This window comes from Pteronotus mesoamericanus, unplaced genomic scaffold (genome assembly GCF_021234165.1).
Source record: "Pteronotus mesoamericanus isolate MK-2021 breed Mesoamerican mustached bat unplaced genomic scaffold, CSHL_Meso_final contig_78, whole genome shotgun sequence".
In the NCBI taxonomy this organism is placed as follows: domain Eukaryota; kingdom Metazoa; phylum Chordata; class Mammalia; order Chiroptera; family Mormoopidae; genus Pteronotus; species Pteronotus mesoamericanus.
This window is the reverse complement of record NW_026555258.1, coordinates 20,600,421-20,620,099: the sequence shown is the minus strand read 5'-3', so window position 1 is coordinate 20,620,099 and position 19,679 is coordinate 20,600,421. Positions and strand designations below refer to the sequence as shown.

At 42.2% G+C, this 19,679-nt stretch overlaps 1 protein-coding gene across 1 annotated transcript in view; it reads right to left on the bottom strand.

Moving 5' to 3' along the window:
* The window catches only part of ELP1 (elongator acetyltransferase complex subunit 1), a 63,464-nt gene that overhangs the window by 6,784 nt on the left and 37,001 nt on the right, over positions 1-19,679 (bottom strand). Inside the window, exons 23-35 of the mRNA XM_054584561.1 lie at positions 18,562-18,699; positions 18,364-18,449; positions 17,915-18,063; positions 15,914-16,037; positions 15,279-15,376; positions 13,643-13,844; positions 11,727-11,788; positions 5,067-5,129; positions 4,678-4,738; positions 2,925-3,041; positions 2,294-2,405; positions 1,106-1,233; positions 444-598 (exon numbers count right to left, since the gene is read on the bottom strand). Of these exons, the coding sequence (XP_054440536.1) occupies positions 444-598; positions 1,106-1,233; positions 2,294-2,405; positions 2,925-3,041; positions 4,678-4,738; positions 5,067-5,129; positions 11,727-11,788; positions 13,643-13,844; positions 15,279-15,376; positions 15,914-16,037; positions 17,915-18,063; positions 18,364-18,449; positions 18,562-18,699 (1,495 nt within the window). The remainder of the gene's footprint in view (positions 1-443; positions 599-1,105; positions 1,234-2,293; positions 2,406-2,924; positions 3,042-4,677; positions 4,739-5,066; positions 5,130-11,726; positions 11,789-13,642; positions 13,845-15,278; positions 15,377-15,913; positions 16,038-17,914; positions 18,064-18,363; positions 18,450-18,561; positions 18,700-19,679) is intronic.

The following is a 19,679-nucleotide window of genomic DNA, read 5'->3' as shown; positions in this document are numbered from 1 at the left end:
CGTAATTAGCAAGGCTTGTCATAACAACACAGAAGCAACGAGTCAAATTTGGCATAAAACAAAAAGAAGAGCAGTGGTCTGGGGTTGCTTTAAAGAACTCTGCCGCCACCTGTAAGTCTGAACACCTCCCTCTTCCCACCCCAGTCCCACCGAAGGCCACGGACAGCCACGTGACTTTCCCATCTTCTCCATGACAGCTGTTCATGCAGAGAGGAGAAATCAAAGCAAACGTAATCAGGGCCAAGGTGTAAGTGTTACTGTACAGTCAACTAAAAAATCTTAATAACAGCTTAAACATAAGCCTCAGATAATTTAACTATGGCATATTATGTTTTAAGAACAGGAAAGTCTTCTGCTTTGACTTTTAAGAGATTGTGTGAGTGTCCACAACCCTTGAAATGATGAAAAAAAAAATGCACATTCTGTCTTTGAGGAGCACTTACAGGTGTAGCTGTGTTCTGCTGGTGGCCGAGAGTCCAGATTTCTGGAAGGGACCTTTCCATTAGCTGCAGAGTATCTCCGAAGGCCTTCTGTAGTTCCCTCCCTTGCTCATCAAACTCAAAGAGGAAGAGCACCTTTAAAATACAGCGTATTTCATCTAGAGAACAGAGATGTGAAGGGGTGTTAAGGTGTGTCCCCAGCTCCAAGCTAGAATCATAATACAGTTCCTTTCTTGTAGAAAAACATGTAGTATCACACGACAGTTGCCGCCTCCCGCATTTTTTTTATTTCTTCCCCAATGGTGGAGTAATTCAACACATCTACTACAAAAGGAGAAACACACCCTCGCAAAAGGCAAACCACAGCCACCGAGGCCCCAAGCAGGAGGCAGCGTCTCTGCAATCCTTGACCCTACCTTCAGCGCCAAGCTCTCCCAGCTCAGGTATGTACCTGACGCCAATGGGAGAAGGCTTCTAGGCTACTGGCCAAGGAGGGCTGAGTCAGGAATGTGCCCTAAAATGACCCTTCCTGCCGACAGTTTTCGTCTTTCCTCAAGCTGGGAAAATTGCATCTTCGCTGTGTACTGAATTCTGTCTGCCTGTGCAGACCATTCACTCACTACCTGTCTGTGGGCAGGAATCGTCGGTGAGTATCGAGCAAATACCTTTCAATTTTTCCATGCCCTGAACCACTTCACTCAAAGCCTCCAAAAGCGCCAGCTCCTCCAGGGGGCTCCCTTCTTTGAGGCTGTGCTTCTTGCGCTCTGCTTTGCGGCGATTCTTAGATGATCGCCTGGTAGGAATTAGAGAGATGTTTCAAAAGGGCTCTCCCTGTGCTGAACATATTAAAATGAATGTACCTGTTGGCCACCAACTTTCTGAGAAAGCTGGTGTCTACAGACAGATCTGTACTTGGGAGAAAATGGTGATGAGGTGTTAAAGTGACACAAAAAATAAAAAGGGAGAGGCCAGTCTTACAGGCAGGAAAAAGGAAAACCCTAAAAAAGTAATGTCTGGCCTTGATGTTTTAATTGAAATACAGAGTAAATAAGGTTACATCTGACAATAAGAGCTGGAACAATGAACAGAACAACATCGAACTTGAGTTTTATAATAGAAAACAAAGGCAAGAAAATAAAACTTAAATAAGATACAGATACACTAGACTGGAATTTGAATATTAATAAAGTATATATGACTCCCATATTCTTTCCTGCCTCAGGTTTTTAATATGCCATTTGTTTAGTCTGGGACTCCCACTCCCATGCCCCAACTCTTAAAAGCCCAGTTGCTAGTTGCCTTTCTTGCAGTTTCTGATCGCCTCCCACATCCTCAAGACCCATTCAATTTAAATACACAATCTTGCATTGTTTGGTCTCCCAAGTAAGGCAATAGCTCTGATAACCCGTATCTCCTTAAAAGTTTTTTATAACCTCCTCTACAACTATCATAGAGGCGGTCAATAAATGCTACAAATTGCTACACTGAGTAAAAGTGTGACGACTTACATTTGTGACGTCTCCAGCCCTGCGTTTGAACTGAAGAAGCCTGAAACCTTTCCTTTTTCCAGTGCCCACCCATTACAGTCACTTACTACGCATTAAATGAACACCATCAGATGCTTTATAAACTGGGTACCAGGCAGGAGGTCCTTGTGGGCACTGGGTAAGCCCAGAGGCCATGTAGCTGCAGCAGAACACATCTGGACAGCAAGTCTAATCTATTAGGGATGCGGGGAGAGTCCTGTTCTCCAGCTCCTGCTACAATGTCCTGATGGAAAACTGACCCATGTACTTGTAATTTCTCCACGTCCCCCGCGCAAGGTCGCTGTGCAGGGTAAACAGGGTACATACGCCGATATCCTGGAGTTGCTGTGGGAGTATCTGCCACTCATGTCACTGCCACTCACGACACTGCTGGCTTCAGAGAAGAGGTCAGCCTCTTGACCACGGGCCGCCTCATCATCTAGGAAAAAGTAGATGCAGATGAAAACTCCCTGCTAGTGTGGGTTAACCTATAGTGGGGTACGTGGGGTATAGTTAACGAGGGCGTATTGAAGGGTGATATTTATTACAAAGTTGAAATTTATTACAAAGTTGATCTCAAAATGAAGTAATACTAGTTATTATTACTATATACCAGCACACCAGTACCAAACCTGTTTAGTCTTTTCTTTCTTTTTATTAAAGCAAAAGAACTTTTAGAAATGGGAGACTAATTTGGTAAAACACAGTAGTTAACCACTCTGGTGGGGTGAGCCGGGGGGAAGGTTTGGCAGAGTTCTTCCCATCCGTGCTTGGTCCTGCTCCCAAGCCCTCCGGACACACACGGACAGACAGACATTCACAGCCCCCGCGGGCTTTCACGGAGGCCGGGGGCTTCCCGTGACACAGGACTCACACTGCAGCAGGCACAGTGAGCAGCTAAGACAAAGTGTGAAGCTGTCGCCCGCCCCAGCGCCGATGGCTCCCCTGTGACACTCACCCAGATGCACACGCTGCTGTGCTTGCTCCTTCAGCTCCCGAACTACCAATAAACGTTTTTTATGACGACTGAATGTGGTTGTCTGAGAGTCCAGAAGTGCCATGTAATTTTTCTGGGCTGGGGGTGCAGATGGAAAATAATTTCAGCGTGATGTTTACACACAGGGAGAAAACTAGAGTGGGAGGGGGAGGGGTTGGAATTTAACAAAAAGAAACAGGTTACTAGGTTTTCCACGCAATATTTTTTCTTAATGAGTATTAACCTACATGTTTTAGGAGAATGAACTAGAGACAGATTCCAGATCTTAGAGCTCATCAATGTCATCCTAGAATACTCTGCCACAAAATGTACAAAATCACCTGAACAAAGGCTTGATACCTAACCCAAAGCAGGACTGGCAAATAAAAGGAATGCACAAGAAGCTGTGAACAAAAAAAAGAGCAGAAGGTCACTGAAATGCTTCCTAAACATATGTGTTAGGCCTATCTATGCAGGTGAACTGTTAGCATTTTTCTAGGTTCTCAGCAGCGGAGACAATTTAAGGAAGAACTGGCTAACAGAGTGCTGTTGGGCCAGGAAGGATGCTTTCAGTACCCAGTTAGGGGCACCTAAAGTGAATGATACAGAAAGAACCCTCCCACAGTTTTAATCAGCATGGGGGAGGATGGAGCAGGCAGGGTACGAATGTGAATACATGTTCATTTCAGGGAGGCCAGACATGACTTACACAGCAGACTGTGCTAACAATGGCAGAGCTGGAAATCACCCCCCAACTCCCCAAAATTTCTAGAAGTCAAACTGATGCCCTTCTTTTCAGCTTTGCTTATAAGGGGTCACAGTGACCACCAGAGTATTCTAGAACTGGTAACACTCATTTATTCTCTAGGAGCCATCAACTTCATTTGCAAAGGTACTTCTTTTCATTTATTTTGGAAAAATTTCAAGCCTACATAGAAGTTGCAATAGTTCATTGTACATACATAAACCCTACACAGAATTTAGACTTACCAATTCTTAACATTTTGCCATATTTTTGGCTTCCCGTTTCTTCTCTCTTATTTTTGTGGAAACTTTTGAGAATAGGTTTCAGATATGATCCCTCCTTAATACTTCAGCATCTCTTTCTTAAGACTAAGGATGTTATCTATTATTTTAACCACAATGTAATTATTAAATGTAGGAAACTGTGCACCGATAAAACACTATTTATTCCTTTCAAGTTAATCAACTATTCCCAAATACAAAGATTCTTAATTGTATCTTATCACAGCTTTTTAACCTTCAAATATTTTTTTGTGCTCTCACTTAACTGGTTAGCATATTAAAAACGCTGGTCAGAATCAAGTGTTACACCAGTGGGGAACTCTGACTGACTCCACACGACACATGAGTAAAGGAACTAACAACACAGGGAGAGCGCTCCCATTTCTCTCCCCTCCCCATCTTTGTACCTCCAAATGAGAAATTCTTTTAAATGTAACCTTCCCCGCCCTGGCTGGCGTAGCTCAGCTGGCAGAAGCAGCGGCCCATAGACCGGAAGGTCATGGGTTCAACTGCCAGTCAGGACCATACCTAGGTTGCGTATTCCATCACCAGTTGGGGTGCATACCCTGGACAGGGCGCATATGAGAACACAGCCAATCGCTGTTTCTCTTTCACATTGATGTTTCTCTATCTCCCCCTTCCCCCTCCCTAAGAGCAATGAAAACATGTCCTCGGGTGAGGATAAAAAATAAATAAATGTAACCCTCACCTTCTAAAATGGAAGGCTTTATGTTGGTTTCTATAATATCCAGCCTGTTGTATTTGTATACCTAAAAAGAAAAAGAGAGTACCTTTAGGTAGAAAATATTCAAGATACTTGGAAAGAACTGCACTGCTTTCAGAGGGACCAGGATATTTTTCAGAGGTCACTCTAGTAGGAAACAGTAATATTTCACATTTAGAGGACCAACTAATTCCCAACATCAAGAATACATTTTTTAAATGGTTTCGAAAACACTGTCTATCCTTAGGCTGGGAACCTGAACTACTACTTCATTTCCCGAGCTCAGAAGACAAGGGACTCCAGCCGACCCTGTCCCCCTGCACTTCCGCTCTGCTTAGCACCTAAAGCTGGGAGGATTTTTAAAGTTCTCTTACCAGTCTCAGAGCTTCTTCCCAGGCCGCTCCATCTAACAGCAAGAGCACAGCTTCTTCATGATCCTGACAAAGGAACATCAAGGCAAATGAAATGAGAGTTTAATAGAGCAGGCGAGTCAGACGCTTCCTACTGCCGTTCTAGCTACCCCTTACGGTCCCAGGTTTAGCACTGTGCCTGGCCTAGAGGACATGCTCAATAAATATTGATCCAAAGGGCAAAGGAAGGTGTACATTCTGGAAATAATTAAAAAAAAACACACATCATTGTAAGTATCACCTCCCTACAGCCCTCAGCATCTAAAACCACCAGGGAGGCCTGTGAAAAATGCCCACTTCCCCAGCCTCATCAGCAGGTGTAAGCGGCTCCTGAATTAACAAATCCACACGTTGAAGAAACGGTCACTAGGATAGTAAGCTTCTAAACTTTTTTCCTGCTCTTTTAAGGTTTACTTCTTCTATATTTTATTTCAAAAAACTTCAAACCTACAGAAAACTGAAAAATGAGTATAATGAACTCCCTACAGTCTTCAAATGTGTTTGATGTTTGTACCCTTATCGGTAAAAAATTTTGATCCTGCATCCCAATATATAATTACTTATTTATAAAGCCTATAAAACTTAACACATTTTAAAAAGATGAAATATGTAAGGGTTTCCTCAAGTAGTTACTGTCATTAAAAGGGCGGCAAGGGGCATGCATTTAATTAAAAGTGATTCAAAGGACGTAAGATACAAGATGTAATATATGGCTTTAGATTGAAACCTAATTTGAATCAGTCTACTGTAAACAATTTTGGAACCACTAAGGAACTTGAATTTTAATTATTAGAGAAATTAAAATGTGTTAACATGGAAAGATGAAGGTCATAACCAAACAATTGAGCAAATTTACAAACTGCACAGCACCAACACTGTAATTTCATTTTGGTTAAAAAGACAGGTATGTGCTATATTTACTCTCTCTCTCTCTCTCACACACACACACACACGCGCGCGCGCACACACACGTATATGCACCCCCCCTCCCAAGTTTGTCTGGAAAAAGTCCAGCCATTGGAGAATGGTTTGCGTGACATCGATGTAACCTGGCGGTGAGAGTGGACTAGAATGCACATGCGTGAACAATGAAGACTTCACTGCACTAGTCAGTGGGGGCGGTTGATGTCACTGAATGAGCACGTGTAATGTGTGGCCATCGTACTCAAGATGACTGAATGAGTAGAGCAACAAATCTGCAGCAAATGTTGTGATAAGCTTGAACGTTCCTCCATGGAAACTTCAGATTCAGAAGGCCTTTGGAGACAATGCAACGAGTGCAGCACTAATAAAAGTGTGGCACAAACACTTCAAAGATGGCTGAGAATCTGTCGAAAGTGATCCGTGTTCTGGAAGGCCTGTTGAACATGTATGGGCTGCAGTCAACAAAGATCAGTGACGGACAGTGGGAGAACTAGAAGTTGAGCTGGGGATGCCAAAAACTACTGTGTCCAAGTTTTTGACGCAGGGCCTTGGCATGAAACGTGTTGTGGCAAAATTCATTCCACAGCTTCTGCTACCAGAGCAGAGGGAACATCATGCTGCAACTGTTAATGACTTGATACAGACTGCTACCAAAGAACCAGCTTTCCTCAAGGTCAAAACCACAGATGAATCTTGGATGTTTGGCTATGATCCAGAAATGAAGGTCCAGTGGTCCCAATGGAAGACGATGTGGCAAAGTAACAGCAAGATCAAGACTATGTTAACTGTGTTGATTGGGAAGGTGCTGTCCATCACGAGTCTGCCCCTCCAGGCCAAGCAGTTAATAAGGAGCACTACCTTCAATGTTCTTCATCAGTTGAGAGATGCATATGACGAAAACAGCCACAGCTATTGGCAACTGGTGACTGGCAGCTTCATGATGACAACATGCCCGCTCATGCATCATGTGCAGTTTTTCGGCGAAACATCAAATCACCCAGGTGACTCAGCCCCACTACAGCCCAGACTTGGCACCCTGCGACTTCAGGCTTTTCCCAAAACTAAAATCACCTTTAAAAGGGAAGAGATTTCAGACCATCCGTGAGATTCAGGAAAATAACACGGCTACTGATGGCAATTCCAACAAAGGATTTTGAGAGTTGTTTTTTTTTAATTTTTAAAAATATTTATTTTTAGGCAGAAGGGAAGGTAGAAAGAAAGACAGAGAAATATCAATGTGTGGTTGCCTCTCGTGCACCCCTTACTGGGGACCTGGCCCACAACCCACACATGTGCCCCGAGTGGGAATTGAACCAGCGACACTTCGGTTCACAGGCCAGCAGTCAATCCACTGAGCTGCACCAGCCGGGGCAGATTTTGAGAGTGTTCTGAACAATGGAAGAGGTGCTGGGAGAAATGTGTGAGGTCCCAAAGTGCCTACTTTGGTGGTGTCTGAGGCCTCATTGTTCTAAGTACAATGTTTCTTTTATCTTCTTCAATTAATGTCTCTATTTTTCATATTACATGGCTGGATACCTTCTGGACAGACCTCATAAGTGGACATATGCCAGGAAGTGAGGGAGAAAGAACGTGTGTGCGTACTCTCTAGAAAGAAGTGGGAGGTACTAAAAGCAGCAATCTCTGAGTGGTAGGAATAAGGTATTTTTATTTTCTTGCACGTATTTGCATTTTAAACAATCTATAATACATATATACCATTTCAAACATGTTATTTTTAATTAGAAAGATAAAATAAAAATTTTCTTCCCAGACTCCAATAGATCTGGCATATGTCACACTACCAGGCCGATACCAGAGGTCCACAAAGGGGCATAGTAGGATGTCTTTTGTTTGACCTACATGTGTGTGCATGCATGTGTATATTGTACTGAGGTTCAATTCACATAAATACAATAAATCATTTTAAAATGTACAATATTTATTGTATTCACAACAGTGTGTCACCACAAAAATATTTTTATCACCCCATAAAAATAGTCCATACTCATTACCTAATCCCTTCCCATTTTCCACTTCCTCATTCCTTGGTAACCTCTAATCCACTTTCTGTCTCTCTGGATTTGTATAGTATAAATATCATATAAAGGGAACCATACAATAGGTGACCTTTCATGTCTGGCTTCTTTCACTTAGCACGTTTTTAAGATTCACCCATGCTGTAGCATGCACTAGTTCTTAGTTTTGTTTTTATCTTATTTTCTTGATTATAGTAAAATATATATAAATATATATTTTATGCTATAAATATATATTTTAAAATATATATATTATATAAATAAAATATATATTTTATTTATGCTATATAAATATATATATATAGCATAAAATTTGCCATTTTACTGTTTTTTAGTGTACAGTTGAGTGGCATTAAGTAAATTCACACTGCTGTGAAACCATCATCATCATCCACCTTCAGAACATTTTTCATCTTGCAAAACTAAAACTCTAAACCTGGTGAATAGTAACTCCCCATTCTCAAGTATCCCCAGCCTCTGGCAAGCACCATTCTGCTCCTCGTCTCGATGAATCTGACTACTCTAGGCATCGCATGTAAGTAGAACTATACAGTATCTGTCCTTTTATAGCTGGCTTATTTCACTCAGCATAATGTTTTCAAGGCTTATCCAAGTTGTAGCACGTATCAGCTTTTTGTTCCTTTTTATGATTGGATAATATTCCTTTGTGTGTGTGCACATGTGTGTGCATATCTCACAATCTATCTGTTCATCTGTTATTGATGGACATTTGGGTTGTTTCCACCTTTTGGCTATTATAAATAATGTTGCTATAAACTTTTGTAAACAAGTTTCTTTGAGACATATTTCCCCTTCTCTTCATATATACTTAGCAGTGACACTGCTGGGCCATATGGTGATTCTTTAACTTTTTGAGGAACCAACAACTGTTTTCCATGGTGGCCGCACCATTTTATATCCCCACCAGAAACGTACAAGGATTCCTATTTCTCCACATCATTGTCAACACTTTTCATTTTTTTGATCGTGATATACTCAATGGAGAATTATTCAACAAAATAAAAACAAATAAACTGATGTACAATACAACATGGATAAATCTCAAAAGCATTATGACTTCCAGTTTCTGGTTCAGCATGTAAGAAACCTAGAAGCCGTTACTGTATCCTAACCACAAGTAAAAAGCTGAACACACTAAAAATCATCATCATCTCTTCTTAGATCCATCAGAGAACTGAGGTCACAGGCCAACTGCTGCCCCCCAAAAATGGAGGGACAGAGAGGTGGAGATAGAGAGCTACAACTTACCAGAGCAGAAACCCACAAACAGAAATCTCTACCAGAATCAGCACTGGGGTAGGGAAAATCTAAACTGTGATGGACAAATAGCTGGAGACACACTGTGGGTAAGGCACACTGTGGATCGTAAAGCTAAGAGTCAAAAACTCTGTGAGGCCCAGATTCAGAAAGACTCCTACACTCTAAGTGTTTGTCCATAGGAGCCCTACAGGTTCTCACAGTGTCTGTCAGAGGGAAATCTCATGTTTTCAGCAGGGGGTGGGGGAAAGTAGCCACTTAAAAATATACCCAAAGCAAGCGGGTCCTCTTTACAAGGCCTGCCCTCAAAAGAGCCTATTTTGCCAGAGCATAACTGAAGTGGGTTTATCAGGGCCTCACCTCTGTGGGGGACAGAAGTGCCCAACTGCTGCTCCCTCCAGCCTTCCTGTGCTACCTACGGGGGGGGGGGGGGGGGGAGGAACTGAGAAGCACCAGGAAGGTCACTAGGCAGGGGCGCAGGTTCACTGAAAGACTGAGACCTCATGACAGGATCTAGAAAGTTTCTCCTGCCCCCACGTCTATCACCCCATCACTAGCAGCCTATTTACTGATAATATTCCTTTGTGTGTGTGCGTGTGTGTGCGCACGCACGCGTATCTCACAATCTATTTATCCATTCATCTGTCATTGATGGATATCGGGGTTGTTTCCTCCCTTTGGCTATTATAAATAACGTTGCTATAAACTGAATGCTGCTATTTACTGAATGTCCTTTTAGCCAGCATATCACATCAGGTATTCAACAAAACACAAGGCCTACAGAAAGTACAAAACAACAGTATGACAAGCCCGAGCAGGCCTCACAGCCAGACTCCGATATGGCGGGGATGCTGGAACTACGAGGCCGGGAACGTAAAATGGGTCTGGTTAATACGCTAACGGCTTTAATGGAAGAAGTAGACCAAATGCAAGAACAGATAGGCAATGTAACTGGCAATTTTAAGAAAGAATCAAAAGAAATTTTAGCAATCAGAAGCATTATGTGAATGAAGAAAGCCACACTAAAGACCCCGTACCAGATGGTGCCATTTGTATGAAATTCTATAAAAAGCGGAAGTGTAGCGACAGAAAGCACATCCGTGGGTGACGGGGGTGGGAGTGGGGGAAGACTGACTGCAAGACGGGGACGAAGGAGCCGCCCGGGGTGTGAGAAATGTCCAGTATCGTGACTGCAGTGGTGGTGACACAACCGCGGACATTCTTCAAATCCAACTGCTAATTTAAAATTGATAAATTTTATTGTATGCAAATGATATCCCATTTAGGTACATATAAATTGTAAATAAATACATAAATTAAGGGTGTGTGTATGACTCAATCTCCATTTACAAAGAGAAAACATGGTGACCTCTTACCCATTTAGTTAACCCTCTTAGGTGATAGCTTTCTTCCCCAACCTCTTTGTTGCTGTATGTGCTCATGAGTTGGCTCCGGCTCCAGGCAAACCTATGAACGAGGGACGTCCACAATGTCCTGTCCTAAACAGCTCTGCTCAGCTCCTGCAGACTCACACCTACGGCTTCTTTTATGGAGCCAATCCATCTCATATTTGGTCCTCCTCTTTTCCTGCTGCATTATGTACATTCTACTCATTGTTGTGTTCAGTCAACCACGCAACATTTTCGTTCCAGGGTCAACTGATAAGAAATTGTTATCTTCCTTCACTCACCTTTATGACGTAAAAGACACTGAAATATTTTAAAAGCACACCTATGTTATGGAAATGTGCCCACTACTAAGAACTGTAAAAACAGCATGTCACTGAAGATCAAAAACTTTACAAGGCAATAATCTCTGGGGTCAACTGTGACGTGCACCTTGCTAGTCTGTGGTCAGTGTCAATGAAGTTTTATTATTTTCACAATAAATCCTACAATTCTAGCAAAAGCTGGTATAAGTACTTTTCTTTATAATCTGCTGGGGAAAAAAAAATCAGAACCCACCAAGCTACCTGAGGCAAAAGAGATTATTTCCAAACGAGAGAATGAGTGTAAAAGCCTAAACAGTATTTAAATTTCAATCCCCCTGTTTTAGAATGGCCCTTTCTCATTTCTGTTTTCTACTTTAGCAAGTTAACATAAAAAGTATAACTTCCTTGAGATTTAATTTAGTACGTTGTACCAAGGTCAAACCACTAGTACATATTATAGTAGAGCTCTTTGGTGTCCTACCTCCCCGGACCTTATAGCGATACACTGAATTTAGACTTCCAAATCAAGTCAGCAAGATGGAAGACCCGTAGGGCAAACTATCTCCGAACTTCCTAATTACTCAAAGTTCTTTTAATTTTCATGATCTGTAAGGTATAACCAGGAAATCCTTGCTTGTCAACTGGGGGAGTTCAGGAGGGAGGAGCTGAGCTTACCTGCGCGTACTGTTCCAATACTGTGGCTGCCTCACTGTGTTTCCTCTGCTCAACCAGCCTTCCTGCAAAGATACCAGTAAGCGTTAGACGACGGCTGGCTTGCTAAGAACAGCAGTGTCACCAAAACTCCAGTGAAATGGTTTTTGGTAGACTATTTAAATAAAAAGTCTCAATACAAATCAGAGATTGAACTCTATGGAGTATACACCCAAATCAAATTGCTTTTAAACAACGTTTTCAGAAGTGCTAGGACTGTTCCATATGATAATAAAAGGCAGTACCAAAAAAATTCTCAAATCAAGTAAGTTTAGGTAGCACTGGGTAAAACAAAGTTAAAAAGATTCTTCTGATGAAGATCATTAATATGTCTTTATTATGCGTCAAACTATGCACTTTGTGCATATCTTTGAGGGAAAGAGGCAGGAATACCATGGAGTCCTACCTTGAATGGCAGTTACAATCTATATTTAGCATGAGATGTGAAAATCACATATAGTTGAAATTAGCCATGAAAAATGCTTACAAAGGCATGTGAGTGGGAAACTGACCTGGCATCTCTCACTAATTCACTTTTTCCTCTAATAGGAAGAAACTGTTGTTTGGTTGGTTGGGCACTAGGTGGAGACAATTGTTTTGTTTGTGGACACGCAGTGTATTTAGATCCAAGAATCCAATGCAGTCGGCCCAGTTGAGAGTGTCACACTATGAAAGGCACACAGAACCGGAGGCTGGCAGGTTCGTGCCTCCCACCTCATGCTAACTCTAGGCCATCTGGTCACTGACAAAAATTGGTAGTCACCTCCACTATTTAAAGAGCTATCTTTTCTTTCTTTTGCTGGCTTATGTAAATTAAGTTAATATGCACATGAAATGACTCCACCACCGTAACATTTCTTAAAAATGTCTAACCACTGCCCTCCCCACCACTTTTTGCTAAATATCTGGGAGAACTAGGTGTACTTCACCATGAAGCAAATAGCAAGTCAAGAGTCGTAAAGAATATTAAAAAAAGATCACAGATCACAGAGCTGGAAGGTGTAAACTACCAATAACTATCAGTTTCTAAAGCAGAAGTAACAACTGAGCCAGAATGAATAAAAGGCCTAAAATAAAATATTCTCAAACTTGCAATCGCTGACTCCAAGCACAGTGGCGAGGGCGAGACCCCCCCCTCACGTCTTCTCATAGGCAGACCCTAACCTGTCCTCCACTCCAGGAAATCAGCCTCTGGCGCAGCCTCACCTCTGGTCTGGGCAACCCTCAGACCCCGAAACACCTAAACTGCCTTTGTTTCCTAACTGCAAATGTTTATACATTTGCCCTCTTCTTTTAGCTCATTTCTGAAAATTGCTGTCATGCGTTTCCAACAATCTACTGTCTATACTAGAATGGCCTCACCTCAAAATTCATCTTTACCTTCATATAAGGCACATGACCACCCAGTTATACTCCACTAGGTGTGACCACATGTTAGTTTTGGTGAATGAGATGGAGAAGTGATAGTGTAACTTCTAGGTCATTTCCAACTTAAAGTTAAGTGTTCGCCCATGACTTTGTATTTCCTCCCTTCCCAAGGAACGGAATGCAGGTGTGGAGAAGAGCCAGCTACAGTTCACTGCCCAGGAGGTGGCAGAGCCACACAACGAAAGGACTTGTCAGATGAGAGAGAACTAAACTGCTTTCTTCATTACACCATTGTGTTTTGGGTCTCCCGTTGTAGCAGTTTAACCTTTCATCTCGTTAGTAAACCATTACAAATTAATTTGTATTGAGTATGAGACTGCCTCAAGGTATGCTGCCCTAAATTTCTTTATGAAATTGCCAAAATAAAAAAGAACGAAAGAAATAAGCAAAGAAAGAAAGAAAGAATCTTTGGAGAAGGTCTCATTTTGGAGAACCTAAACGACAGTGTTTACCTGCCAGAACTCTGCTGAGGCTGGCCAGCTGGTCTTGGCCCAAGCGAAGCTGGGCTGCCATGCAGAGTGCTTGCTGCCAGCTGCCAGCAGCCAGAAAGGCATCGAGAGCTTTCTCGTGGGCACCACAGCGGGCAAACACAAGCCCCCCTGGCTCGTAGAGGTGCTCCTGCATCAAGTGTTCCCCGTAGGCAATGCTGATGTCCTGTGACAAGAGTTGGCGGGTTGGGGAGAAAAGGAGACAACCATTTTTTATATCTCCACTGTTGGCTGCGTTAGTCACTGTACTTGAAACTCTTGAATTACTTAGGAAAATCCTATGGTCGATGGGTGAATTCAGTCATTCTTCCACTCAAAACCTTACTGAGGATGAGCTCTTTATTCACTCAAGAAATAATTACTGGGTACTATTCAGGGCAATGAGAATGATACTGCAATGCAAAAAAATAAAACCAAACAAGCAAAAAACAAACAATAACAAGAAGCACCCCCAAGTTCCAGCTCTTGTGGCAACAGAGAAGGACTTAGAGCAGTAAAGGCAGAGAGCTGTGAGCAGAATAAGCCACATGCAGAGTTAGGGAGAGTGTTCCAGGCTGGGAGCACAGAAGGCACCGTGGCCATTCGGCAGGAACAGGTATGGAACACAGAGAAGGCTGGTGCAAGCGAAGCAGAGAGAGAACAGGGGAGAGGAACAAACCATGAAAATAGAGCAAAGAGGCAGCCATCAGCCAAATTCTCTATTTCCTGGACTCAGTGTTAGGCAGGGACACAGAAGGAATGTAACACGACACAGAAGGAATGTAACACAGAGAGTTTCTGCCCTGAGGAAGTCCACTGCCTGGTGGGAGAGACAAATCAGCAAATCAGCAGTCTGATAAGTTAAGAACAAGGCAGTCTGGGAGATCAGCATTCGGAACCTCATCCAGGACCAGCTTTTGGCAGGGGAGACCTGAGCGTGTTGATGGACAAGCAGGGCTACAGGATGGGGAAGGGAGAGGGCCGGCGGAGGCAGCTGATGCTAAAGAAGAAGTCCGGGGCCAGATCATAGAAAGATGTGTGCCACCTGTGGGCAACTGAAGGGGGAAGTGGCGGCGGCATGGTGATCAGCGGTTAACAGCGCGGGCTCAGGTCCCGGCTTGGCCCCTTCACAGCCCTGGTCCGTGGGCAAGCTGTTTCCTCATCTGTACATTGTTCACACCACTCACCACATTTTTATGAGAATTATATAGCATGTTTAGCCTACAAGCAAAGTATCTGACATGTAAGAAAAGCTAAACAGATGTTTAAATAGACAAACCAAATGTTTTCCCTTTAACCTGAAATGAACGAGAAAGATCAGCACTTTCCAGGACGATCAGCCACGCAGCAGTGAGGCTGGGCTGCAGGAGAGGGTACAGGGAGGGAGCCCCACGTGGCAGCTGCTGTGAGTTTTCCCCAGGAAGAACCTGGGACAAGGCCTTGGTGTCTGGCCTGGGAAAGTTCTTCAGAAGAGCAACAGGTCAGATTAGTTTAAGGGGAGGTTAATTCGTCTAAAGATGAACCTTGGCACCAAGGACAGTGTTCGGACTGAAGACCCTCACCCCGTTCTAGCTGAGGCGCAAAACGAAACCAGGAGAGCCTCGTTTCATACACCACACACCTTGTACTGCTGCGAGTTCCGTGGGTACAGCTTCAGAGCTTCGTTATACAAGTTTTTATCTTTGATTAAGTTTAAGCATTCTGGGAAGTACTCGGGTCCTGAAGAAATAAATAAGATTCATATACACATAAGCTTAAGACTTTGGAAACAGAAAAGATTTCGTTTTTACCAAGGGTCCCTACACAAAATCAATAAGGGAATTTTATAAGACCTGCGTAATCAGAGAGAGAACAGAATCCAGGAATTGAATTTTAATGAACGCCACTGCAGATTCTGAGATATTTAGAAGCACTGATTGGGATTGGAATTTCATTTAAAAATTTTTTTTTACTACTCTGATAAATAACCATTCAGCCCAGTTTGTTCAACCTGCTTGGTAAGAATCGCTTGGGGAGCTTATCAGACATACACACACCCTAGTCCGACCCAAGCCAACTGAATCCGATTCCCCAAGGAAGCCGGAAGAGCAAAGCCTAACAAGCACCCCAGGCGCCTGACCCTTCCTTGTCCTCAGGAAACTTTTCAGTAGCGGAAACTGCAATCAGTCTGTGTCTAAATGAGTATTTTAATTTATACCCTGCCTAGTTCCAAAGAAAATCTGAAGCAGAAATAAACATATTAATCCTCATACTCACCACATTTGCTGAGGTGGCCGATGGCTTTTTCATACCGTTTCAAGTATTTGTCTATGGTGAACCGCTGATAATTAGTTTCCATCTTCTTAAGTGTATTAAGAAATGGAAGATATTCTTTGGGATCCTAAAAAAAAATTACAAATAGGAGAACTTTATTGCTTGTGATTGTATTTACTTATAAAAGTAATAATAAGTAATTATAGAAGTAAGTCTAAAACTACATAATTTTAAGAATATGTACCATATTAATTCAAGGTCTGGCAGAAGTAACACCTTGAGTATGGCTGGTAGGGTAATAATATGGGTGTAATAATTTATAGTTTTAATTTGAATATTTCACCTAAAACGTCATATTGTGTGGTTGAGTGTGATGTTGTTGTTACAGAATTACTTATGATTTTGTAACAAAAGATTTTCTAATAAAAAAGGGGTGTTATTTGTGCTGGAGCCTGTTTATTTTTATATATATATTTTTACTTATTGCTTTTAGAGAGAGGAAGGGAGAAAGAGAGAGAAATATTGTTTTGTTGTTCCACTTATTTATGCATTCCCTGGTTGATTTTTGTTATATGTCATGACTGGGGATCGAACACGCAAACTTGGTGTATCAGGGTGACACTCTAACCAACTGAGCTACCCAGCCAGTGCACTGTATTAATTATTTTTTTATATAATATATGAAAATCAAAATACATAATACAACTTTCTATGAACATGCTTTCACACATGGGTGTTACCAGTTTTCATTAGGAATAAGGTCAGCCTCTTACCTAAGTCTCACCACAGCTACTTATTTCATAGCCTAATAAGGAAAACAAGGTCCCAATCTGTAAGATACTCAACAAACGTGCCCAAGTTTCTCCTGAAAACACCAGGCACTGCACTTTGGGCTGCTTCCATGACATTTTGAGTCCTCCATTTGCAAAGGCAAACTTATACCGAGTTGGACACAAAACCCAGAGGCACCGCCAGCAAAGTTTCATTGGCCCTGATCACCTGCAGCTCTGCGCCAATGCCCTGTTAGAAAACGGTTTTCTTCCTAAAGAAGAGATGCTTCCTGTTCTTAATTCAATTTCACTGGCAGGCAAGATGAATACATGTAAGAACAATGTAGGGAAAAAACCGAGAGAGTATGTAATCAAGTGTTCATGCATGTGATATATGGGGTAACTATAGGCCAAAGCATTCAATCAACAAACATTTAGCAAGAATCTGTTACGTACAAAGAATGCCACATGACCATTAACCTCAGAACAGGTAGTTACCTGCAGAGGTATGTGGTGGTTGGGGCAATAAAAGCCCTGCCTTTTCTCGATGGGCTGAGAAAAGGGATAACGCCAAAGGATGAGAAAGGAGAGACACAGGGAGCAGATCAAGGGAGCAGATCAAGGGAGGGCGTTTAAGTAACATCACGGCTTCTGAATTTTATCCTGGGGCAATGGGGAACCCATGAAGGACTTTAAACAGAAGAATGAAGCATCAAATTTTTCTATGTGGAACAATCACTCTGGCAAGAGCAAAGGAAGAAATGGCAGGGGATGAAACAGGTTGCAAAATAGATTAAAAATGTGCAAACCAGTGGTGCTCAAACTTTTTGACTAGCATGCTAAGGTGGGACAAGAGGCCCCAAATCTTCCTATTCCCGTGTTCCTATTTTCCACTGGAAAAACGAGCTATAAGATAGAAACCTGAATTGGAATATGAATCGTTTGTTATGTTTATAAGAGGAGAATTTATTCATATATATACCTGTAATCTTAAAAATAACCAAGTAATTTTATTTCACTTGCTCAACCTAGCAATCCAAACACTTTGATAGCCAGAGAACTATGCCAGAGAATGGCGCTGCAGTCGCGGGCCCCAGAGGCTCGCAGATCTGCTTCCAGGCCTGTCCTCACGCAACAGCACGAGGCGGGACACCGCACTATCAGGAGCAGGGATTCATGCTACCATGATTATCTACACAGGAACCAAAGACGGCAAAGCAGCACCTCCACATACCTTCTGTGACTTCTCAGCTACCATGAGGACCAAATCAAAGTCATAAGTCCCCAGAGAATGATTATATAATTCATTCACGTCTACCAGCAGCAGCAAATACTTCAGGGCCTCTTCAGCACTCACAGCATCAGGAACAGGGGGAGCATTTCCTGTCAGTGGGTCAGAAAACACCACAATAAAACCATCTGGAGAAAAACCCACATATCTAACTACATAACCAAAAAGACAAAGTAACAAATTCTCTAGCAGATATATACTTTTGACTCTTTTGTACATGCTTTGTAGGGCAGCACTCAATAAAATGGCACAGATCTTCAAACGGCAACCCAAAGGCCACATGTGAAATCAGTGCGGTGGCCCTGGTCCTGGTCCATGTGGCCACCCAAAGACTGGAACACTGGTGGCAACTGAGGCCCCATTAAATACTCTCTCTATGACCAGGTCTCTACCTTGAAGCTCGTGGACCTTCTGCAGCACAATTTCCAGTTCTGGGGTTGATTTCTTCACATGAGAGGTGAGTATTGACAGGCAGTACCTGAGGTAATAAGCAAAGACCACCACCAGCATGAGAAGGATGGACAAACTGAGCAAGGACAACGACATGATTCTGTTAGTCAGAAGATGCCAACTAACGCCGGCACGCGTACTTGTGAGGATTTATGCTCTCCATGGCTGCTCTCATAGCATCGCAGATGAGGTCTACTTTCCTCCCCTCAGGACCCCCGGACACGGGGGTAGTGCCGGGAACTGGCGGAGGGTACATGGTCTTCGTCACATCTTCTTCCCTAAGAACAAGTGTGTGTTAAAAGGTCACTAACCGCACACAAACAACTAACATAAACCCATGTGTGCAGATGATAAATAAAAATAGCCTTTGGAAAACAGTTTAATTATAAAAATACTTATATAAGGTAAAAAATGGAGAAACTTATTGAAAAATGAAAAGACTTGTACACTAATACTCCGATGTTTTATCCGGGGAGCCCCAAACTAAGTACAGTCCAGGTGTCCATCAACAGGAGAATGAACAAATAAACCGCAGTATAGTTATACAGTGGCGTACTACTAAGTGATGAACAAGATGAACTCGTGCAAAATAGACACTAAGTGAAAGAAGCTTTATTTACACAGAAAATTAAATAGTCTATGAATCCATTTATATAAAATTCTTGTACATGTAAAACTCATCTATGGTAAAAACCTCAAAAAAGTGGTTGCCTGAGTGGGCAGGGACTGACTGAGAAAAGACCAAGGTTGGGGGGTGGGGAGGGGAGCTTTCGGAGATGAAGGAAATGTTCTCTTGGTAGAGGTTCCGCTTACATGAAACATAACTGTTGTCAAAACTCACCGAATGATACACCCACTGGTCTGTGCATTTCCCTATAAATACAGCCTGCAGAGGGGACCCTTAACCCAAACAACACACTCTGGATAACACTATGCAAAGTGAAATATTGAGAGAGAAGGTGGACTAACACCCATAATTACCTTGAAATGTTTCTAAAAAATGATGATAAATGGACAGATGGTAAATAGTGACAAAGCAAGTATAGAAAAATATGAATTCTAGAATCCGGATAGAGGCATAGGATGCTCATGTGACAACTCTCTCAATTTTCTATATGTTTAAAATTCCTCACTAAAAAGTTGGAAAAAAAGTCAATGCAGACATAAGAAGATATCATTTCATTTTAATCTCATAAGAAAAAAATAGTTTTATATGTCCACCTAAAAATAAAGTTAAATAATATTCTGACCTATATAC